This window comes from Tenrec ecaudatus, chromosome 6 (genome assembly GCF_050624435.1).
Source record: "Tenrec ecaudatus isolate mTenEca1 chromosome 6, mTenEca1.hap1, whole genome shotgun sequence".
NCBI lineage: Eukaryota > Metazoa > Chordata > Mammalia > Afrosoricida > Tenrecidae > Tenrec > Tenrec ecaudatus.
In genome coordinates, this window is record NC_134535.1 from 30,815,387 (window position 1) to 30,840,442 (window position 25,056).

Consider the following 25,056-nt stretch of genomic DNA (forward strand, 5'->3'; position numbering starts at 1 on the left):
AGGGCGGAGAACGTGGTCCAGAACTTCAAACTCGTGGAAACCAGACTTACCGGATCTAGGGTGGACTGGGGATATCCCTGCATCTAACGCCCTCAAATCATCTTCAAACTTAGAACTGGAGGTGTCCCGTGGAGCTACCATAACACGAATAGCTGTTTAGCTGAAACAGAAGCAAGCCCACTGCACATCGACTTAGTACTCACAGCGGCGCTACAGTGGCAGCATTCCTGAAACTGCACACCTGTACAGGAGCAGTCAGCCTCAGCTTTCTCCCAAGGAGTAGCTAAGGGGTATGAACCACCGACCTTGAGGGGAAGAGGCCGATGCTTCTCCCACAGTGCCACCAGGCCTCGAGTAGCTAGCTCTCTTAATTGTCCACATGCACCAAAGCTGCCTACGGTGATTCACAGCACAGAGGAGAATGCCAATGGGCAGAGAGCCTCACTGCACAGTGACAAGACCAGAACAGACATAGAAGGACACACGTGGGGTCATCGTGGGTGGGAGTGGCCCAGACAAGGGCTTCTCTCTGGAAGGGCGAAGGCAGGCCTTCTGGCGGCCGGAAGCCAGGGTGCTGGGTGGGCTCTTACCTGTGCAGTGAAGAAGGCTGGGGTGAGGGAGCCCGAGGGCAGGGCTGGGCTGTTGAGGGCGATGGAGCCCAGGTCGGTGCCGGAGAGCACCAGTGGGGGTGCGGAGATTTCCAAGCCTTTGGGTTTTTTGGCCTTTGAGGGGAGAGGCGGAGACCTGGTCTTGGAGCCCGATGACAGGTTCAGGGGCTCCAGGGAATCCGAGTCACGGCAGGCGGCCTCCAGGAAGAGGCTTCTGTGTTCGGAGGGGAGGGGCGAGTTGGGGGACAGCGACGGGGACCGGGACGAGGAGGGCGATGAGGAGGAAACGCTGGCGGCATTTGGCAACATTAGGGAGGAGATCTTGGCCGAGACGGACGAGGCTAGGTAGGCCGAGGCAGCGGCGGCCTCAGAAGTGGAGGGCAGGGACACCATGGGCCTGGTGACGTGCTTGCTGCTTTTATTGGTCACAAACCTGATGACAGTCCTGACTTCCTCCACGGGGGGGCTGCCCTCGGGCTGGTCGTCCAGCTTCTCCGTCTTGATGGCCTTGAAGGCGTCCGGTGCGTTCTGCAGGGAGTTGATGGTGAAGGACGAGTAGAGGCCCGAGTGGATGTATTCATTGCGGCTGGTGCTCTTGAAGGCAGAGAGGCTGTGCTTGTGGGCCTCGCGGCCCTCGGGGGCCACCTTGCAGTCTCTGTCCTGCAGCAGAAGACTCTCCCGGCTGATCTCCACAGCGTGTGGGTCCATCTTTAGGATCTCGGGGAAGGACACAAACTTGTACACAAACTTCTGCCCGATCACCTTCTTGATGATGTTCTGTGAACACAGAAGCAGATGAGGACAACGTTAGTGCAGCCCAGAACAGGGCTTCCGTTAGAGGGAGGGACCTGAGCCGGCAGAAGCGTCCACACGGCCCTGTTTCACACTCCCCAGACCCGCAGCATGTGGCTGGCTTGCCATTGGTTCTGGGTGAGCACTGGGAAATGGACTCTCAGATTCCTTCTCTGTGAAGGGAGGCCAGTCCCCCAGGAGACGGCCGGCGGTTATCATGCTTGGCTGCTAACAGCAAGGTGGTAAGTGCGCATCTACCTGCAGGGGCCATGGAAGAAAAGTCTGGCAATCCGTTCCCAAAAGATCTCAGCCAGGAAAAGCCTGGGGTGTAGAGTTCTGCTCTCAACCCACACAGGTCACTGTGTGTCGGAATAGACACCACAGCAGCTGCCTCTCTTTCATGAAGGATGACGACACCTAGGCTAGGAGTTGCCACTTATCAAGTACATACTATGTGCTTGGTGTGAGGGCGCCCTGGTGGTGCTGTGCTTATGTGTTGGACTGCAAACTGCAGGGTCAGCGGTTCAAAACCACCAGCAGCTTCTCGGGAGAAAGACGGGGCTTTTCACTCCCGTAAACAGTTACGGTCTTGGACACACACAGGGACAGTTCTATCCCGGGCGCTGGGGTCGCTGAGTCAGCATCGACTTGATGGCAGTGATTTTGGTTATGTGTTTGGCATTAGCTCAGCGAATCTGCACTGAATCTATCATCCTAAAAGGAAAACCAAACAAACCGCAAACTCCCTGCCTTGGAGTCAACCGTGGCATGGCGGCGGTGTGATGGGCTGTGAACTGCAAGGTCAGCAGTTCAAAACCAGCAGCTGCTCCGTGGGAGAAAGATGCTTTCTGCTCTTCTAAAGAGGTACCGTCTCGGCAGCCCGCAAGGGGCAGTTCCACTCTGTCCCACAGGGTCGCGATGAGTCCTAGGAGGCAGGTGGGATTGTTTCCAGCGTGAAGACTGGGAAAACAGCAAACCCCGCAGCCAACAGGGAGGCAAGTGGCTGAGGTCGCATTGCGTTAGCCAGACTACAGCACTCATTGTGGGAAATGGGGCCCTAACGGCGTGAAACCGTGTTCAGCAAGACGGAAAGCATTACAAAAACCGTTGGGCATTCTCACCAAGCACCGGCATATTTTCCTAAGACCACGAAGCCATTTGTTCCTTTGGACTTTTCCGCCAAGAAAGTCACGGGGAGCCACACTTGGTCTGCACTGGGGGCATTAGGACGGGATTGTCAGCTGCAGGGGCCACTTCCGGCTCTGCGGTTTGGGGCTCTGCAACGGGGTGCAAAGGAAAACCCCCCCGCGGATACTGAGGCTCGCTCGCGCCCCCTCTGGGAGAGCAGGCTGTGTCTGAAGCGCTGTCCTGGTGTTGAGGTTTATTAAACGGGTGCATTAGCAATGGTCGACCAGAGGACTGCTGGGGGCTGCCTCTCTGCCTGACTCCAGTCCCAGGAGCTTCAGGGGGACGCATGGTTTCCCGGGAGCACAAAGCACTGGTGGTGCCCGGTGGGGAAAGGTCTTGAATGCTCCCTTATCTAGGATCTCTCTCAAAACTTGGTTCTGAATCCGAGTACAAGGGGAACAGGGGCATGAAAAACACATTTGGTGGGACAAAGTTTTAGACATGGCATGTCATGTATGTGCCCTTCTTCTGTGCTGCCCGTTTCATGGGAGCCCTCTCTTTTCACCCTCGCTAGGAGCCCTGGTGGTGCAGTGGTTACGCATCGGGCTGCTAACTGAAAGGTCGGCAGTTCGAAACCACCAGCAGCTTCTGGGAGGAGCATGACGAGGCTTTCTACTCCTGTAAAGAGTTGGTGTCTCGGAAACCCAGAGGAAGAGTTCTGCCCTGTCCTATAGGGTCACTCTGAGTCCAAACGGACTCGGTGGCAGTGAATGAAGGGTTTTGTTAATTTTTAAAACTCTCTTATTGTTAAGGATTTTCACTCACAAAAAACAAACTCATGGGCATCAAGTCCATCCAGACTGAGAGAAGAGAAAGAGAGCGAGGAAGGGAAGGAGGAAACTCAGACCTGGAGACCGTCTCCAAACCTTGAGCCAGAACTAACCCAACATCCCCTTGAAGCTCAGTAACAAACCACTCACAAAATAATGCGCATCGCTTCCAAGTACTGGATACTTTGAAAACAATCATGCATGTAAGAATAAACGGCCAGCAATTACTTTAAAGCAAAGCGGAGAGTGTGAGTGGCGGGGAACCTCAAGACAATGGACTGTTCCCATCAGGTGAGGAGTGGCCCCTTGCCCCAGGAGCCTAGGTAGAGGCTGTTGGATGGGAACCCACACTGCTTGTGTGCCCGCCCAGAAACACGGTCAAGCGTGGCTTGAAAAAAAGACACCTGCTCGGTGTGCTCCATTTCCTCTGTTAAAATGCTAAAGCGTTTTCGTTTTTAGCTCATCGAGTTTGTGTCTCTGGGACACTTTTATGTTACCTTCAGCCAGAGGGAACCCCCAGCTAACTTGAGCGAAAGTTTAGACCTTAAATAACACCACGGAAGAAAAGCGGAAAAAGACACTACACAGAATAAGAAACAAAACTCCGATTTAAAAATGGATATTCGGGAAATCATGCTTGAGGAGGGCAACACATCGACAAGAGAAGTGGTCATTTGAGGGTATGATAAAAATGTTTGGTTGGTTTTTTTTTAAAGCCCCCCTCCCCCCGCCCCTCTCCTCAAAATGAAATGGTTGGGAATTGAAAGGCAATCTCCGACCTGGGGAACACTTTCCATCCATGGGTACATGGAAGAACAAGTGTGTGCTCAAGTGCATACACTATTATTCAGTCATGAGAGGAATGGAGGACTGCCGTGTGCTGTGGCATGGCTGAGCCTGGAAAGGCAAAGAAGCCAGCCACAAAAAGACACAGAGTATATGACTCCATTGGTGTGCAGCACCCTGAGCAGATAAGCCTATAGCAATAGACAAGTCTAGAGAAATTCCCATAGAGAGCTAAAGTCTTGGAAGCCCACACGGGCAGTGCTACCCTCTCGATTCACTGAGTAGGAACTGACTCACTAATAGTGGGGAGTGGAAGACACAGGAACAGTTTAGTCAGATCCTAGGGCCCAGAGGTGGGCTTGGGGGCTTGGGGTTGGGCTATTAACAGCTAAAGAGTATAGAGTTTTATTTGGGGGTAATAAACATCTCACATTGATTATGGTGCTATACATTCAAAGCCATGGAATTATACTCTTTAAATGACTGAACGATATATGACAGGGGAATCATATCTCAATAAAGCTATTAATGTGAACAGTCTTGGGTGGTGGCGTAACGGTTATGTAGTGGGTTGCTGACCGCCAAGTCCGCGGTTCAAAGCCACAAGCTGAGAGAAAGATGAGGCTTTCTATTCCCGTAACAAGTTACCGTCTCTGAACCCCACAGGGCCAGCTGTCCTCTGTCAAACAGGGTCACAATGAGTCAGAATCAACTTGATGGCAAGTGAGTTTTTGAGTGATTTTACATGTTAAATGGATGACACTGGGTACTTCGTGGAGGACAACTACCATAACCCGCTGCCCTGCCCCCTTCTCTGAGTACAGTAACACAGACAACACGGACCTGAGTTCTAGCTGAGCAAGGGCCTGCCCTGCCCCCTTCTCTGAGTACAGTAACACAGACAACACGGACCTGAGTTCTAGCTGAGCAAGGGCCTGCCCTGCCCCCTTCTCTGAGTACAGTAACACAGACAACACGGACCTGAGTTCTAGCTGAGCAAGGGCCTGCCCTGCTCTGTGGACAGAGTGCCCAAAACACTGAGAGCTTCTAGGGAAAAGTGACGTAGTGACTGGTTGGGGACCAATTTAAGAAGCCCACACAAAGGAAGAAGTAACTGCCTTGGAAGGAAAGGTGGATTCCAACCTAGCTACCAATCAACTCCATAGGCTCCCTGATGGCCCAACTGCTAAGCACCTGATTGCGAATCAAAAGGCTGGTGGTTCAAATCTACCTAGTCGCCCTTAAGGAGAAAGACCCCGCAGAGGCAGTTCTGCTCTCACACAGAGCTCCAGGAGTCAGTATCAACCCAGCAGCATCTTCCACTTCCTCCACCCCCACCCTCCATCACCTACACCTCCACCCTCCATCACCTCTACCTCCACCTTCCATCTCCACCTCCACCCTCTATCACCTCCACCTCTTCCATCTATCACCTCCACCTCTTCCATCTATCACCTCCACCTCCTCCCTCCATCACCTCCACCTCCACCCTCCATCACCTCCACCTCCAACCTCCATCACCTCCACCCTCCAGCTCCTCCACCTCCTCCAGCTCCTCCACCTCCTATCCACCTCTACCTCCAGCTCCTCCACCTCCACCCTCCATCACCTCCACCTCCTCCCTCCATCTACCTCCAGCTCCTCCACCAAGGCAATGTGATACCTCTGCCTGGGCTGAGGACTAAGGGTGGAACTGGGCAAGATGGACTCTGTAGCTCAGAGTGAGGGAGCCCTGCATGGTTGAGAGCCCCACTCCACAGGGTGGTGGGACATCTGCTCACTTGGGGAGACGTGCCAAGGTAAGTCTTCCTGCCACTACCAGGAAGTCCATAGCTGGACTGCTAGGCAGGCTTACTTCCTATCTAACTGCCACACATGAGGAGCACACTGACAGTGACACGTACGTCTGAAGACGTCACCGTGCTCTCTGAAGGGAAACTTCCTTCCAAGAGTTTGCCCCTTCCAAGAGAATGGGTGGGGTTTCCTGTGAAAACTGACAATGTACGAGACTACGAGTAGGTAGTATTTATGATGCATACATTATTTGTCAAGCTCTGTGCAGTGGGTTAGACCATCATCAACTCAGAGAGCCCTGGTGGAGTGGCGGGTACGTGTTGGGGTGCTAGCCCACACGCCATTAGTTTGCAGCCACAGGAGAAAGACACGGCTTTCTACTCCCGAAGAAGAATTAGAGTCTGGGAAACCCACAGGGCAGTTCTACCCTGTCCTTCAGGGTCGCCGCGAGTCAGCATCGCCTCGATGGCAGCGAGTGTGCGTCTCTATGAGACTGTTGTTACTCTGGCGCAGAACTGATCCAATGGCACCTTACAACCACGTGCCCACCTCTGTTTTCACGGTGAGCAAACTGAGGGCCAGGGAGCCTGGGGAACCCTGGGTCAGAACCCAGGGCTAAGGGCAGCTAGATGAGCCCCGGACAGATAGACGACCCCGGAGGGCAGGGACAGGCACGGGAGGTGAGACTGATGGTCCAGAACAGGGAACACTCGGGCAGGGGCTTTCAGGATGACCAGGGACAGAGCCACTTTAAGAAGACTGGTTTTCACCCCTTTGTTCCCAGACACACTAGTGTTTGTTGCTGACGGTTGCCTGGGGACCGGCCAAATGGCTGGCTGTGTCCGCTGAGCTAAATGCCTCCCCAGGGCAGCTGCCCAGCAGCAGCTACACATCTGCTTCCCTTTACGTGCCGCACGGCGGCCTGCTCCTCGCTGCTTTCCCACCAGACGTTATTCACAACAAAGGCCGACTTCTTCACCCAGCATTCCACGGGAGACGACAGCGAGCAAGGCGGACACTGACTTCTGGGGGGACGAGCATGGGCCAACAATGTCTACCGAATCTCCCACCCAGGGCCAGACTCCCCGGGACCGGGAATAACCCCGCTGCCATCACATCCAAGCCCAAGGGGCCAGCAGGCCTGCACGCAGCGGTCTTCCCCACTAGCCGGGCCCTGCTCGCCTCTCTGCCCGCCCTAGGGGTGCATGCTCATCGGACAGCGGAGGCCAGGGGCTGCTGTGAGGTGCAGTCCAGTCAGTTCTGACTCACGGAGACTTTATGCAAAACAGAAGGAAGTGCTGCCCGGTCTGGTGCCCTCCTCACAACGGTTGTGTTGCAGCCTCTGTATCTACACATCACCCTGAGGGTGTTCTTTTTCTTCAAGGTCCCTGTATGCTGTCCTTTCCCAGCGACACGCCTGATAACATGGCCAACGTATGTGAGATGAAGCCTGGCCCTCCTGGCCTTTGAGGGCCCGGGGAAGCAGGTCTGGTGTGCACATCCCTCGTTCTCCATGCCGCCCTAAAGGCCCCCGGGTAGTGCCAACAGTCTGTACTCGTCAACGCATCACAATGATGGTGCTGGCACAGCATCTTGCAAAGTCCCACGGACTGCCAAAAGAATCAACAAATCTGTCTCGGAAGAAGTACAGCCAATCCTGGCCCTCAGAAGCAAGGAAAGCGAGGCTTGCTCTCATGTCCTCTGGACACGCTGTCTGGAGAGACCAGTCCTTGCAGAAGGACGTCATGCTTGGGGAAGCACAGGGGCATTGAGGAGAAAGGCATCGACAGGACGGACTGACATGATGGCGGCCACAATGAGCTTTGAGCATGGTCAGGACCGGGCGGTGTGTCATTCTGTCACACACAGGGTCCCCGTGAGACAGACTGAGCCGACTGTGCCTAATAACTGCAACCAACTTCAAGGCTGGCAGTTCAAACCCACCTGCAACGCTGTGGGAAAAGAGGCTGACTCTCTATTTCTGTAGATCGCAGGCAAGAAAACCCTCTGGCATGGTCTACTGCACCACACACGGGGGCCTCTCTAAGTCGGGATCAACGCGACGGTTATGGGTATTTCGTTCTCATTTCTGTTTAAATATGCTTCCCTGGCAGGTTACGGGCTTGTCTCCGAGAATGTCCATGAGTGTGTTTCCTATGTATACACGCAGTCAGCTCTCCTTCCAGCTCCTCTCGAAAGAGAAGAGAGAACCAGGTGCAAATTACCCCATGTGGCGGACAAATCAGGACTATTTGTATCATGCATTCAAGGTTTGGGGTTGTTATTCTTTGTTAATTATTACATAAGGAACAGGGTAGGGAAAGGATGTTACTGAAATGACAGAAGGCAGTGTAAAGTTTGTTGAAGATTCCAGAGGGAGAAGTGACCCCAAGCATGAAGTCAAGCGGCTTCACCCCAACCCTGGGTCCAGGGTTTTCAGTGACGAATTGCAGGAAGCAGAGGCTCTGGGGTACGTGTCCCACACACAGCCTAATGGAATTGGGGTGCTTTGTTGTAGGCATGGCTAGACTGTAATACATCTTCAAGAAACGGGGGCCATATGCAAACCCCTCACACCTCCTGTGAGCGTTTAATAAACTGTCAGTGCCTTCCTCCAGTCAGCCACTTGCTCAGCAGATTTTAGCTACACCGGCTCACTCTGGTCTGGCACCGGATTCGGATCCATCTGGCTTTTGTGCACTCAGCCTTGTGATCCAGCCTCCTGGCTCCCTCCACTCCTCAGGAGGCGCCAGACCTGCCTGCAATGAATGCCCCAGGCTGACGGCTCTGGCTCCATTGATTCTCCACCATCGGGGGGCTCCCCGAAACTGCAGGAGCCCCTTCTCCCTTACTCTCAAAGTCGAAAGATGCCTCAGCTCCCCAAGGGAGAAAGAAAGGTTGTGCTGAAGAAACTTCCTAAGAGATACAACCCGGGAGCTGTCAAGTCAGATTTGCCTCCTGGGACTCCCAGGGGGTCCGAGCAGAAATGTGTACCACCATACTTTTCCTCAATGGCTTCTTTTCCAGGAGAGTTCCAGGTCTTTCTTGCAAGAACCAACAAAAAGACACCCCCCTACCCCCACCCCCAGTTTGGAAACTCCCAAACAACATGTCTTGGGCAACTGTGCAGCCCTAACTTGCTGTGACCAAGTTTGAGGTGAACTGCTCAGTGGATTCGCAGACAGACTCATATCTGGTTTGCACATCTCAGCCCGGCGGGGGCAATAGGACGTTTACTTAGTTGGGATCAGACAAGAAGATGATGCAAGCATTACAGTATATCTTGCCACTGACTGTGAAGGAGGCCTCATACAACCCGAGTCATGGGGGCAGGGAAAGTGGGGTGGGTCATCTGCCTGCAGGGAGTGGCGGATGTGCGGAACTGCGGACTCCCAGGATCTGTGGGAAAGCCGACCACAGGGAGGCTGCAGGGCAGACCTTGTAAGGTGCTGCGGACACTAACCAGACACCCGGCAGGTCTCAGCTCTTCCCAGATGCCTCTTGGAGCAGAGGACCTCCTGCCAGCTGCGGGACATCTGCTCTGGACCAGGGCTGCTGGCTGAGGGGGATGGGGTGAGTACCTGTCACCAAGCTCCCAGTCCAGGTCTGAGCAGATACACTGGACAATGGGAGTATTTCTGTGTACTCATCGCATCCCTGGCGGAGACCCTCTGGGAAAGGAAGCAGCGGGGAGAGGGGCAGAGGGAGGAGTCAAGTGCACATGAGGACCCAGCTTCTGAGGCAGACTCTCCCCTCCCACGTGGAGATGCAGGTTCATTCTGCCAACGAACCTCAGGCACAACCCCCACCTGACTGGGGGCGGAAGTCTGCACATTGCGATGCCAGGCGCTGAGCAGGTTTCAGTGGAGCCTCAAGACTATAATGGATTAAGAAGGCCTGGCAGTCAGCTACCAGCGAAAACCCTTAGAATCGTAAGTGTCTCTAACTGCAGCCAACAGTGGTGCAGCAGGATGGCGTGGTGTCTGTCTGTTGTGCTATGCGTGTGGTCGCCATGAGTGGAGGGGTGGGGGGGACTGACTTGGTGACAAGAAGGACAGGAGCCCTGCACTATGTACTGGCATACACACACACACACACACACACACACACACACTTTGGCACACCGGATGCCATCACACCCATTTTAAAGACGAAGACATCGAGGCTCCAGGTTGAGCAGTCAGGCTCTTTGCAAGGGTTCACCACAGAACTTAGTCCTGGAAGAGCCACACAATGCAATACTGTGTCACCATTCAGGAGGAGCCCTGGTGGCAGAGTGGGCCATGCACTGAGCTGCGAATTGCGAGGTCGGCGGTTCTAACCCACCAGTCTCTGGTGGGAGAAAGGTGAGGCTGTCGGCTTCTGTAAAGATTTGCGGCCGTGGAAACCTGGGAAGTGCTACTCTATCCAATAGGGTCGCTATGACAATAGGGATGCGGTGAGTCGGCCTCGACCGGAGGGATTTGGGGTTTTAGCATCTTGCCATGTCCTTAACGGTCCACTGACAACAGGACGAAGAGAGCAACAAGCAAGAGACACACCCTTCATTCCCGAAGCGATTCCGTATGTTTAAATAAAAGGAGCGCAAAAACACACCTGAGAAAATGTACAATAAAGCCTCACACTGGCAGTTCTACTGCTTCTTGCTTATCTTTCCAAAATTAAAAAAAGAAATTTAATATATATTACTTGTCGAGTTAAAACTTTCTTTTTTTTAAGAGAAAGAAAAAGGCTCAAAACAGCTAAAGAGAGCAATACCAGGGAGCTTAGAACTGGTGAGTTCAGGTTCCAAACCAGTCTCCCTAAAGCCCTTGCCTACCCCCTGCTCCTGTCAACTGCACAAGAGCACGCGCTGTGAAGGGCGATGCTGGCGGGAGGCACGGGCAGGGGCGTGGGAGGCACGGAGGGCTCCCCACAGCAGGATGGGTAGCAGAAGCCCACTTTCAAGTCACACGGCAGCCAAGAGTCAGAGGGATGGGGAAGAAGTTGGGAACTAACACCCACGGTACAAAGTCTAGTGACCACCCATTCCAGGGGCAGAAGGGCCCGCAGAGGGTGCAGGGAGGCTGACCCACTGCCCCAGCAGAGCAAGCAGCTCACCCAAGGATCAGGCCAGCCTTGAGGGGCCAGAAGCTGCACAACAGAACCAGCTCTGGGAGGGATAGGCTAGGTTGAAACCCAGCGGCTTTACTTACTAAGATCTTAATCAAGTTCCTGAACTTCCCTTGGCTGCAGTCAGGCGCCCTCGGGGCGCAGCGTGCTGTGCTGCCAGCCGGGCTCCCAGCCACCTTGTGGCTCCAACTCCCCCAGCCACTCCGAGAAAGGAAGATCAAGTTGTCTGCTCCTGAAAAGATTTGCACTCTCAGAAACCTCAGGGAGCAGATCTCTTCTGTCCTCGAGGCTTGCTTGGAGTCAGAATGAGCAGTTCTGGTACTGCAGGGGACTGCACACTGCACTGACAGCAACAAGGTCAGCGGTTCAAACACAGCAGCCACTGCGCAGGAGAAAGGTGAGGCTGTCGGCTCCCATAAAGATGGAAAGTCTCAGAAACCCACAGGGCCGTCTACTCTGTCCTTGGGGTTGCAACGAATGGGAATCAACTCCATGGCAGAGAGTTGGGTCCCAGGAGTCAGCAGTGAGTTTGAGGCCTACGTTAGGAGCTCTGGTTGTGCCGTTCTTTCTTCAGCTCTCCCCGTACAGTTTCCTTCCAGACCACAGCTGACTCACTCTTTCCTGACACAAGGCCTGAACTGTCCTCCCGCCAAAGTTAGAACAAGTAATGCCTGTTTGGGGGCCTGTTCCAAGTCCCTTCTCTCTAACAAGTACACAGTCTTTCAATGAGTGTTTACCAGACACTTTCCTATGGAAAGGAACCCTGTTGGCGCAGTGCGTTACACCTTGGGCTGCTAACTGCAAGGGTGGCGGTTCAAACCCAGCAGCTGCTTCATGGGAGAAAGATGAGGCTGTGCTGCTCTGTACTCTAAAGTACATGTCTACTCCCTCCTATAGGGTAACTGACTATGAGTTGGAATCAACTCACAGCAGCTGGTAGGTGCCTATGGATGGCACCCTTCCGAGGAACAGAGAAGCAGGTAAATCTGGCCTGTGTCCTTGAGGAATGACTATAGTGGTTTGGTCAGCGGCTGACCCCAAGTCCTCTTGTTCTTCTTCCCTGAAATGCAGGGGACAGAGAGCGAGCAGCTGGTTGGCCGCTGTGGACTCTGCATGCTCACCACACACCTGCCACCCTCAGGACCGTCTATGAAAACACTTCGCTAATGTGGCCACCTGAGCGCTTTCGGACAGGGGGTCCTTCTTCCTGGTGGCCACTCCCCCATACCCCGACTCATGTCTACCCAGAACCTCAAAATTTGACCTTATTTGGAAGCAGGGTCTCTGCAAATGGAACCAGTTAATGGTCCAAGATGAAATCATCCTGGATGTAAAGTGAGCCCTCCCTGCAGTGACTGGCGTCCTCACAAGAACAGACGAGGGCACAGAGAGACCCAGGAAAGAGAGCAATGGCAGAGACAGAGGCAGGGAGCGGGATTAGGCGGCCAAAAGTCATAGCGCAGCATGAATTCTCAGGAGCCATCAGAAACATTCGGCGACTCACCAAAAGGTTGGTGGTTCGAGTCCACGTAGGAGCACCTTATTAGAATGTCTTGGCAGTCCATTTCCACACGTTCACAGCCCCTGGAAACCCTATTCTGACAGAGAGGCCGCACCCACCCACGGTGAGTCGGAATGAACCCGATGGCAGCTGTTGTGTGTGTGTGTGTGTGTATGTATGTGTGTGTGTGCGCGCGTGTGTGCGTGTGTTGGGTTTGATTGTGTATTTCCTATCAGAAGCTGAATGAGACAAGAAAGGATCCCCTTAAAGCCTTCAGAGGGGGCCAGGGCCCTGCTGACATCTTGATTACGGGCTCCTGGGCTCCACCGGTGTGGGGATGGGCCTCTGTGGCTGGAAGGTATCACGTCTGCGTAATGCGTTCTAGCAGTAGCAGCCAAGGTTGACAGAAGCCGACTCAATGGCAAGTCACAAAGGAAACACATACACTGCTCTTCCACAAGTCAGCTCAGCACAAGAGCGGACAATGGCTCATTCTATGGAGCACAGGTGGCTGTGAGTCGGAACAACTGGACAGCGCCCAACAACAAAACAACAACTTGCAGGGAGAACAGGGGAACCGATTACAGGGATCTACATAAAACCTCCTCCCTGGGGGACGGACAACAGAAAAGTGGGTGATGGGACACGTCAGACAGTGTAAGATATGGCAAAATAATAATTTATAAATTATCAAGGGTTCATGAGGGAGGGAGGAGTAGAGAGGGAGGGAGGAGTAGGGAGGAAGGGGGGAATGAGGAGCTGATGCCATATGTGGAGAGCAAATGATGAGGGTAATGAACGTACAAATGTGCTTTACACAACTGATATATGCATGGATTTTGGGAAGAGTTGTATGAACTCCTAATGATTAAAAAACAAACAAACAAACAAAACAACAACTTGTCTGTGTTCCACACTTGGGGTAGGAGCACAGACGCTCCTGGGGCTCGGGCATGAGGTGGAGGAGAGGCTGGCCGCTCCGAGAAGCAGCTGGGACGGTGGGTGGATGGATGGTGGGCGGTGGGTGGTACGATGTGAGTGTTAGGCTTTTTTGTGTGCGTGTAAGCGTGCCTACGAAGTGTCCTTGCAGCAAACAGCTCGGAAGCAGAAAGAACCCTGCTGGCGGACCTGGATGCGGTGTGATCCTAGGCAAAGACATCACGTCAGCGGATGCGGCCGGACAGCAGCCAGCGCTCTTGGTAGCCAAGCACCAGGGCCGGCAGCATTCACATCAACATGGTGTTCACAGTGCGCCTGCGCCTCGGGGCGCATCCTTGTTCCTTAGCAACCGCACTCTTTGCCGAGTGCCACAGGGAAGCTGGCTTGAAAGGACGTGCAGGCTGGGCAGTGCCTTCAAGGCACACACAGTGCCCTCTTGCCCCCTGGCGCCACGGAGCGACCCCTCCCAGCCCAATGCCAACTGCTCCCTCCTGCGGCGAGGTGGCCAGTGTGGAAGCCCTCCACGCGCCAACTCGGCCACCCTCCAAGTCTCTCTCAGCAGCCTCCAGGACCAAGAACTTGAAGCAAAGTCCCCGGCCATCCCTTGGCCCCCAGGCAAAGCCCAGTCACCATCTGCTCTAGCAGAAGCCGCCCGAGCAGCTGACAGAGCACAGAGAAACAGCATACAGCACTGGCCAAGCACACCAGGGCCCCGGCACCCGGCCCAGTGCCAGGCACTGCCAGGGCACTTTCCAGACACGCAGAGCCCCGATGGGGCCCCCCGTGAAATCCTAGTGGACCAAGGTGTTCTCGAAAGCGCTGAGATCCCAACACTTGGATTCTTTCTGCACTCTGGCAATGCAGCGTGTTAGCCTCACAAAATTCCCTTTGCGGGATTAAAGACTCCCACCAGGCCAGGCTTCTTGGCTCAGCAGTCCAGCCCACCTCAGAGATGTCTTTCCCTTGGGAGCGTTTTCCTGTTGGGCTCGTACACCCCATTTAAAGCGAGTTATCCGATTAAGTTAAGATGGTGTTGCGATGTTCTCCTTCCAGGAATAGGCTGCCAGTGACTCTGCCCTTACTGCTCTCCCCTGAAGTGTCTCCGATTACCCAGAGCGCGCTGGGTTCACCGTGATTATCGCGGGGCTCTTGCTGTGGAGACCGGTGAGTTTTTCATCATATCACCGTTTCCATCTCATGATGAGGAGGAGGTTGGCAGCATGCTCAGCGCCCCGCCCCCCGCCCCCACCCCTACCAGGCAGATGTTCATGGCCAACAACCAAGTTGATTCCGACTCATAGTGACCCTCTAGAACAGAGAACTGCTCCACAGGGTTTCCAAAGCCGGACGCATTTATGGGAGCAGGGAGCCCCACCCTTCCTCCGGAGGAATGTCTGGGGGATTGCACCACCAAATCTACGGGTTAGCAGCCCACAATGAACGCCCTGTGCCACCAGGGTCGCTGAAGAGACAGAGACTTTTATTTCTAAAATTCAAATTGAATTACGGGGTCCTCCCTTTACAGTCGTTTTTTTTATTAGTTGGGATTTAATCACGTCAAGCAGAACGTACCATTGCTACCACCATCAGTTTCCAAACATCCTTTTCCCACATGGACTCCTTGACTTCGTCTCCCTTTGACCGCGCCCCTCCATCACTGTCCCCCCCACCCCATATTCTACTTGCTGCCCACCCCTCTGGGTTCATCGATCCTGGGTTTCATGTACTGGAAAATGGAAAAGCTCCATTGACGTAACATTCTGAGATACATTCTACTATTGAACAAACCAGGAAAACAACACAAACCAAAATTACAGAAAATCTTGGACACCGGACCAGGTCCGGCCTGCACCTTAGGGGGACATCTACTGATAAAGTTGTAACTGTTCAGGTCAGCTTTATACCTTTGATCTTCTGTCCTCCTCTCTCCCAAGCACTCTGCTGAGGGACCACTGTCCTCCCCCCCCTCTATTTTAGACAGGGGGAGCCTCCAGAGGCGTATTTCCTAGGTAGACCCACAAATGACTCTTGGGAACCCACTGTCATCGTCACCTTCTGCACAGCAGATTCTCAATTTTCTGACACTGATCCCTCCTTCGACTTCGGATTATATGGTTTACAGCCCTACAGTGACTGCTGATGCTGCGTTTCTTCCACGTGGATAGTTTCAGTCCTTTATCAGCTCTGCATGGCCCTCATTATAAACTCTCAACTCTTCTAGCATGATCTATGAGGCCCGTGGGGTGTCCCGGTTGTGAGAACAGGGTAAACCCCCCCCCCCGTCCCCCAGTGCAGGTCACCCACATGTCAGTCAGTGGAGCTCTGCATGGGGCTGCGACGCTGCAGATCCCACCGGAGCGTCTGTATCCATTCGGACAGACCAAGGAAGAGGGACCTCTGAAAACCAGGCAATGGAACTCACTCGACCAGTGTCCCCAGCCAGTGGTGGGGATGGTGCCGGACCAGCCTGGGGCGCCTCCATGGCAGCTGGCAAGAGCAAAGCCATGCGTTCCGGTCTCCAAGCTCATCTCTCCCACGCTCCCTGCGTACGTACTCCTTGTGGTCCACCGATGCTTGGAAAAGGCAAACCTCCCGCCCCTCCCCACCCACCTTGGCCCATACTCTTCCCCCATCTTCGGTCCCAAAATCCTTTCCCAACTTTTGTTCAGCCGCAAAAGAAAAAGAACACCGCAGTCTCCTTCGAGCTGCAGCTCAGATGCCGGGCCCGCTGGGAACGACTTCCCTTCCCGTGCGTCCAGGAAGGCGCCAGCACTGCAGATGAGCCGGTACACTGCACGTGACCGGCTGCACTATCGCCATCCTCAAGGCTGTCCCCCCAAACAGCTGCTGAGCTACTCAGGGTGGCAGCGGGGGCGGCTGGCCGACAGGAGAATGGGCAGAGGTGAAAGGAAGGGTTTGTGTCCAGGGGACAGGGATGTGTCGCTATGATACAGTAGGGGGAGAAACCAGAGTTTATTCGGCAAACTGCCATGAATCACAGAAGTGCCTCCTGACACTCAGGCGTGGGCTCGCGTGTGTGGTGATCAGCCAGTCACAGACAGGTCCCCGGAGCTGGCCCCCTCCCTTCACCAAGGATGTAAACACACGTCCAGTATTGTTTAGGGGTGAAAAAAATGGCTTAGTAATTAAAATTAAAAAAATGGCTTAGTAATTAAAAGTTGGGCTGTGATACTCAGGGTCAGCAGTTCGAAACCACCAGCCTGCTCTGAGGAAGAAAGACCGGATCTTCTACTCCCAGGAAAGGTCACCACTGGGAAACTCACAGGAGCAGTTCTATCCTGGAGGAATCAACTCCCTGGCACTGAGTTTGGTTGGAACTTGTAAACAAACAAAAGGAATCACTGCCTTTAGGTTAATGTACATATATGCCAGGGTAAGTAAAAAAGAAAAACAAAAAACATTACCACAAAATCAGAGAGCCCCTGATGACACAGAAGTATCAAAATGTGTGGCTACTCTTTCTTGGCAGGTGTTCCTCCAGGTCTGTGCCCCTTCTGCAGGTGATGTCCCCACTCTCTAACCCTTCCCCGGGGGAGCCAGTCCTCTTGGTTTCACACGAGGTCAAAACAAGTTTCTTTATCCCACATCAAAACACTTTCCCGAAGAGGCACAAACCGTGTTCCTTTTTGATGTTCTTTGAGTTTGGGGGACAGACAGTTGTCTGAAGCGGCAGGATCAGGGTTGTCGGGTGGATGGCATGAGGTTTCCCAACAAAGTTCTCAGAGGTCGGCCGTGGGCACCCTGGTACCATGAGCAGGTGCACTGTCGTGATAGGAAAAGACCTCTCAGTACAAACTTCCTCCCAAAGAGCCCCCACAAGGATGGTCCCTGGAAAGCGGGTGTAATAACAGCATCTCCTTTGAGAAAGGAGAAGAATCAAGGTCACCTCCTGGAACCCCAGATAACAGCCGCCGCAGCCTTCTGAGCTGAGCTCTCCACCTGGACGTTGCTTGACGCACCAGGCCCCCTCGCAGACCACTGCTTTTCATTTCTTTGCGGGGTTTTTTGGAGGACACTTTAACAAGATGAAGGCAAGTGAATCGCCAAGAGAAATTGACTGCCATTATACACTGACATCGTTCCACAGAGTTTAAAAACCACCCGTGCATGTGTGAGCGGCGCCCTGGCTGCAGTCCGCTCTGACACAGCCTGCTGCACCGCACGCCGCACCGGGCTCACTGCCATCGCTGCCGACTCAAGCTAGACAGGACATGGCAGAACTGCCCCTGTGAGTTTCCCAAAACAGCAATTCTTTATGGAAGTAGAAAAACGCTTGAGGACATGTAGTAAAACACAAGGGAAAATAGCAAATGATACCATCACTTTGTTTAATTTTTTTTTAATCAAGTCTGATAGGTAGATAAATGACAAGTGGAATTCACTTAGACTCTCGTGGCCTGCCGGGTGGGTACAGTGAGGTCTAAGAAAACTGTTGGAGAAACTAGGGCATGATTTTCAAACTAAATCATTGTCACTATCTCACCCTTGTTGTTAAGTGCTGCTCAGTCTGTTCTGACTCATAGCGACCCTCTAAGTACCCAGGAACATCAAGCACTGCCCAGGCCCGGGCCATCATCTCAACCACTGCCATGGGGTAGGCCGTTGCTGCAGCCACCGCCTGCGTCAACCTATCTCCCTGTGGATCTCCCCTCTTCTTTCCTGGCCATGATGTCCTTCAGAGATTGATCCCTGCTAATGAAAGTGTATATAAAGTATGCAAGACAAAGCCTCACCGTCTTTACTTCTAAGGAGCGTTCGGCTAGACTTCTTCCAACACAGATTTGTTTATTCTTCCCAGTGTTATATTCTATCCTCTTTCCATGCTTAAAACTCACCTTTCAGAAAACAAACTCAATTCAAAACCTACTGAATAAATGAACGAAAGAACACCAGGTTCTCACTAAACCAAACCAAACACTGCATTGAGTTCATGCCAACTCACAGCGACCCGACAAGACAAGGCAGAACTGTCCCTGTGAGTTTCCAAGCCTGTAACTCTTTATGGGAGTAGAAAGCTTCCTCCTTCTCTCAGGGAGCGGCTGGTAGTTTCGAACTGCTGACTTCGTGGTTAGCAACCCAACATGTACTCTACTACGCCACCAGGGCTCCTTACAGACTCCACCACGCCACCCACTAACAGAAAAGGAGGCAGAGACTCAGAGAGATTAATTATACTGTCCATGGTCATAGCTGAATTCACACTCAGACGATCTGGCTCAGAGTCCACCCTGCTTAACCACCTGATCCTGCTATTTTAACCAGAAGGGAAAATAACAGCATGGCGGCCTAGTGCTTTTGAATTGAGCTGCCTGCCGACCGCAGGATCAGCAGTTGGAAACCACTATCCCCACTGAGGGAGAAAGATGAGGCTTTCAACGCTTAGTCTTGGAAACTCACAGGGGCAATTCTACTCTGTCCTACAGGGTCCTTATGAATTAGAATCAACTTGATGGCAGCGAGGTGTCTTGTTTGGTTGCAGTGATGACGGTGTCGAACCTAGCCTGCCAGCATCTCTCCAGTATTAGCCTCTGCCTCCTTCTCCTGAGCTTTGTACACACGTTCTGCCTCCCCGCCCCTTGAAGCATCTGGAATGGGCTAAAAGAGTCACACGCATATATAAAAATGACGACGGCCTCCTGCTTGTCTCTTCTGGAGGAAACTTCCCTATTAGGATACACAAGGGGGCGTGCAGTTACAGCCCAGAGAGAGGGGGTGACAGCGAGTGGAGGGCGGGGGAGCGACAGGACTGAAGGAGTCAGCCCAGGCAGGCAGGGCGCGCTGGAGCTGTGTGTGGGAGGGAATAGGGGTAAGGACCAGGGCTCTGAACAGCAGGGAGGCCAGACTGAGAAACGCAGGGGATTTAGCAGGGCCGGGCTGCCTAGGAGTGCCCACGTGGCCGCAAACCAAACAAACCCGACCCACAGCCATGGGGTGGATTCTGCCACACAGAACTGCCCCGAAGGGTCGATCTTGACTGAAGCTGGCTGCCACACCTTTTTCTGTAGTGTGGCAGGTGGGTTTGAACCGAAGACCTTTTGATTAGCAGCCAAGCTCTTAAATACTGTGTAACTAAGACTCCGTCTGCGTGGCCCCCAGGGCTTCAGTGTCACCTAGAGCCCCAACCAATTTGTCACTCAAGGTTAAAGGCTAAAAAAAATAACCCAGCCCTCACTGCCGTTGAGTTCATGTGGGCTCACAGTGACTCTAGAGGCCAGGGTAGAAACTGCCCCTGTGAGGTTCTGAGAGGTGACTCTTTACAGGAATAGAAAGTTCCATCGGCCTCCTGCTGAGCAGCTGGTGATTTGGGACTGCTGACCTAGCAGGTAGCAGCCCAACGCACAAGCTGGACCACCGAAAATTGCCATTGTTGTGGGTTGGATATTGGCAATCTCACACAGATCAGAGTGAACCTAACAGTCCATGGCCGACATCAAAAGAAGAGAGGAGGCTTCATAAAACATGCTCTGTGGCCTGCTTTTGACATCTGACTCCCCCCTCCCTTTTTCATCCCTCCTTTCTCCCCGCGCCTCTCCCAGATTTGGAGTGGCCTCTCCGGGCACCCAGCTCTCCGAGGCAGGGGGATGGGGACTGCGCCTGCCAGGGAAGGCTGTGGAAGCTCCTCGCTGACTGGGATCATCCAGCACGTCAACCTCAGCATGACTTTCATGCCACCGCTGCTCGAAAGCCCTGTGGCTGGACCGCACACTTAGCCCTGGCTAGGCTGGAAAGAGGCAAGGTCAACACGCAGGCCACTTGAACCCCAGACGCGAGGCAGAGCATTTTCAGGTCCGGCGTCTTGAGGAAGCACAGCGGCACTGTCATCAAGTCCACTGGTCCATGGCCACCCCAACGCATGAGAGAACAGACGTGGCCCTGGCTTCAGATCCACAGCTTCCGGTTCTCAGCGGAGTACAAACCATGTGAGCTACTATTCGATGATCAGCACTAATTCCATAGGTTGCAATGATCTTTGGTCACCTTATCTGGGTCACCCACACCCAAAGGCAAAGACGGGGGTGGGCAGAAGGGAGCGCATGTAGGGGACCTGGCTGTGCTCAGATCTTGGTTCGACCACTACAAAGGCTCGGGCAGCTTTCTGAAGCGAGCCTCCGAGTCTTCACCTGCAGAATGAGCTGCTGACCACAGAGGTGGCGGCTTTCTCATGAGGTTGTTGGCCAGTTTGAAGGCAATAAAGGACAGAACATACTCGGCACGGAGCCTCGGAACTAAAGTATACACAACACACTCCTGCGTGTTGACAAACGTCTATGACCCAGTGTTCTCCAGGGAGTTCAAAATTCCACGCAGGAGAGATCAGGTGTGGGCTACAGCCTCTGGCTTCACCAACTGTGTTAGTCTGGGTACTTTAGAGAAACAAATCCACAGAAACTCATGTAGAAGAGAGAGTTTTATATAAAGGTTAAATGCACATCAAGAAAACATCCCAACCCAGCGCTGCCCAAGCCCACAAGTCCAACATTAACTCATATGTCCGACACCAATCCACAAAGTCCTCCTCCATCTCACAAAACACACACAATGACACCGACTGCAGGAGGAAAGCCGAGTCAGTGAATGTGTAAGCATCTCAGCGCTGGCAGGGGTCTCCATAAGGCTGCTCCAGCACCCAGGGCTGCATCAGGGTAGGTCCATGTGGCTACTCCTTGGGGATATCTTGCTAGCGGAAGCAGGGAACTGGCTAAGGCAGCTGCACCCTGGTGCAACCATCACAAAGCAAGAGACCCGAGAACTAGAAAGGTGAGGCTCACCGAACCCTGTACCCCTCCGCCCTTCAATTACCCCCACGTGTGTTGTATCGGCCAGAGTGGCTCAATCAACTACCTCACCAACCTTCTGAGGGGTCGCTTCCAGCCCATCACCAATTAGCAGTGCCCCCTTTGCCCAGGCCACACAAAGGGGGTGCACTGAGTCACCAAGCGGGAAGCAGGGCTTCTCTGGGCCCTCGATTTAAAACAATGACATTCTTCTTTTATTTTATTTTTTCCCCTCAGTCTTAAAGCGTGGCTTTTGGGCGCCCTGCCAGCAGGCCCGGCAGAGCTCCTGCCTTCCTTCCGAGGGCCCGGTTCCCACTGTGGAACCAAGAACCTGGGGGAAAACATGCAAAACAATAAACCATCTGCCAGGAGCCTTTCCGGCGGCCGCTTCCACCTCCCCGCAGAAGTGCGCACGCAGCCAGCACTGATGAACTGCTCCACTGAAGGAGAGCGCCTTGAGCCCTTTCCTGACATAATCACAGGCAATTACCGCCCTGGAAAGGAACACTTGATAATTAACGATGCCTCCACTTCCTGAAGTGTGTAATCCCGATGTCTCGAATTCCAAAAAGGGCTGGCAGATGGGTGGGGGCGGGGCGCCGCTAAATATAGGCCAGAACCTAATATTTAAATCGGTTTTTAATTCACCTTCCCATGTGAACAGTCCAAGCAGAACAAAAGCTTTACTATTATTATGGCTGCTGGTCTAGAAGGAGGCGGCTAACTGTCACCCACAACAGCCTGCGCTTCATTCCAGGTCGGGGCGGGGGAGGCTCAGCCCTCCTCCGGGCCATCATTGGGGCCTCTGCCCTTCCAGAGAAGCAGGAAAGCTCGCCCCCACAGCCTTGCGTTGGACAGTCATGCTAGCGTGTCGCTCCACACACCCCTCTGCATGGTCTCTGCCCCTTGAACGTGGAAATGGCCTTCTCAGGAAGGGAGTCTGCCAAGAAATCGCCCACAGGACCGCTGACCCAGCCATGCTCCTCTCTACCACCACCCTGAGGTGGGTACCAGGATCACCCCTGTCTGTAAAAGGAGGGTGTGGAGCACCTGTGGGTTTGAGTCACTCCCCCAGGCTGCCGGGACCCCCAAAGCTGATTCTGACTCGGAGGGTCCGCAGCTATCTCCCCTGGGAAAGTACCATGAGTGACCGCAAACCAGATGCTGTGGGCAGACCTGCTAGACTTTAACACCTGCTCCATGCCTCCTCCCCCCCCCACTCCCAACCCCCCATGCCAGGGAAGCCCCAGGGCCTCTCAGGACATCTACACTCCGCTCGCTGCTGCTAAAGTTCTTCAGCAACTACTCCTGGGGCTTCAGAAAGCCCGTGGGGAAATCCCACCATCTTTTAATTCCATTTTTACCCATGAACTTTTTGAAGGCCCCACCCCCCTTTGTACAGATGGAAACGCAGAGGGAACACCATTTGCCCTACCCCTAAAGCACTTCGAGGAAAAAAAAAAAAGCTATCCCTCTTGTTGACTTTTCCTCCAAAAAATTCCCACAAATATTGCCCTCTTTCCAATTTCTAACTGGATTCACCCCCACTGCCTCCGAGTGGACTCAGAGTCACCACGAGCCTATGGGGCGGAGCAGAATCGCTCCATAGAGTTTCTGAGCCTGCAAAGCATGCAGCCTCATCTTCCCCCCTTGGAGCGGCCGAGGAGGGTGGGTTTGAACCACCAACCTCATGAGGGCGCCACCAGGGATCCTCATTTCCAATCCCAGCAGCAGGTCTGATTTTCTCTCTCACCGAAGCCCCCGCCCCTGCCCCCCACAGGCTCCCTCCAGGTCCAGGGCTTTTACCTTGTCGTAATAGTAGCGCAGGGCTCTGCTCAGTTTGTCGTAGTTCATGTTGGTTTTGTTTTTCCGGAGCCCCCACAGTTTGGCCACTTCTTCGGCTTTGAGGAGCTTGAATTCACCATCGTTCGAGGTCCAGCAGATCAAGTGCTCATGTTTCTGGTCCAGCAGCAACTGCAACAGGAACTGCCACAGTGTGATTGCACTCTCCATACCTGCGGGGACAGAGAGCGGCACGTCAGAGCTGCGCCAGCAGGGCGGGGAGGGAGAGGGCAAGAGAAGGGGGACGGCCCCCAGGATTAAGGAGTCCTGGTGGCACGATGGTTAAAGCACCCCCGACAGTTCCGAGGCAGAAAGGCCTGGTGACCTGCTTCTCTAAAGGTTCCAGCCAAGAAAAACCCGGGCTGCAGCCGGGCTCTGTTCCCTGTGGTCGTGATGAGTCAGAATCGACTCCCTGCCACCGGAAACCAACACATCATCCCGGGAACCTGACCCTGAAGACCACGGAGCAGCAAGATGCATTGCCACCAACCCCAACCCGACACCAACTCAGAGAGACCCTGCAGGACAGGGCAGAACTGCCCCTGTGAGTTTCTGTGGCAATAACTGCTTTGGGGAGTAGAAAGCCTTGCCTTGTCTTTCTCCCCCAGCACCCATCAAATGACTGAAGGAGTTCTCACTCCCCCCACCAGCAGGACCTCTGCAGGAGAGCTCTCTGCGATGGGATCTATTGTGAGCAGCCCCAGTATTCTCATGTTCACTACACAGGCGCCTGTAAGTAGCAGGGTTGTTATCAAGAGTCAGGCTGTATGGATGGGCTGACCACTCACAGTATGTCTATTCCTACCCATCCCATTAACCTCTTGCTGGTCAGTATCTGCTGGAATGTAGGGTTCCAGAAAAAGGGCCTTTTCTACAGGAGCTTGGGCTAGTGAAAACAGAACACCCGCCTTGGCAGGTCAAGTTGGGCCCCAGGTGCATTAGACTAGAAATGGGCTCCAAAGAACGGGAGCCTGGTGGCACTGTGGCTTCAGCATGGGGGATGCTAAACCCAAGATCAGTGGTTCAAACCCACCAGCTGCTCCACAGGAGAAAGACGAGGTTGTCTGTTCCCGTACACAACCCCAAAGGAGCAGTTCATTTGGTAAGGCCGCTGTGAGTTGGAATCGACCCGATGGCAGTGGGTGTGGGGTACTCCATAGGGTTTTCAGTGACAGATTTCAGGTAGTATCTTCTTCTGAAAGACCCCTGGGTAGGCGCCTACTTCCAACTTTTTGGTTAGCAGCTAGGCATGTTATCAGCTGGCACCACAGGTGGCGAGGCAGTCAGTTATCCATGAGTAGCTGTCTCTTCCCACTAAATGATGAGCTTGATGAGGAAGGACCTGTCACGTGAATCTCTGTATTCTCAGCACTTTGACGGCTCAGCACAATGCCCGGATGTGGAAAGTATCCAGTAAAATAGATTGTTATTGACCTAACGAAGTGGTCATTGCCATCCGAAGGGCCCCTCTCTTCCTCCGGCGTGTGTTAGGAAGTAAATCAAACCCCATTGTCACATTCTACGGAGACGCGAAAACAGCAACAACTTGTTTTGCGAGGCCAGAAATATCCTCCTTTCCCTTGGGTGCCGCGGTGAGCTCGTCAGTGCTGCTCCTTCTGGCTCAGAGGCTGTTCCCGAGCCGGGAGGCTGGTCGACTCCTGCTCATCCACTGTGACCCGGCTCTTTGCTGGAGGATGGTGTTCTCTACTCCTTCCCCATGATGCTGGAGCTAAGAAGGACAGGGGAAAACAATCCTCTTCCTGCTCCTTAAATTAAAAGGGGCAGGTGGAAACAGACACCAGGAGGTGGTAACTGACACCACCAGTCAATTAAGGTGAAGTCTTGTGGGGGCAGGATGAAGGAGGGGGTGAAGAAGGCGGAATCAGGGACACAGGGCTGCCCTAGCTAGGGGCTCACCCCTGCAATCA

The 25,056-nt window shown here is 53.6% G+C and overlaps 1 protein-coding gene across 2 annotated transcripts in view; it reads right to left on the reverse strand.

Moving 5' to 3' along the window:
* The window catches only part of ELK3 (ETS transcription factor ELK3), an 83,785-nt gene that overhangs the window by 22,520 nt on the left and 36,209 nt on the right, over positions 1-25,056 (reverse strand). For both annotated transcript variants that reach the window (XM_075551147.1, XM_075551146.1), the window contains exons 2-3: positions 23,093-23,301; positions 591-1,385 (exon numbers count right to left, since the gene is read on the reverse strand). In XM_075551147.1, the coding sequence (XP_075407262.1) occupies positions 591-1,385; positions 23,093-23,299 (1,002 nt within the window). In that variant the 5' untranslated portion in view covers positions 23,300-23,301. The remainder of the gene's footprint in view (positions 1-590; positions 1,386-23,092; positions 23,302-25,056) is intronic.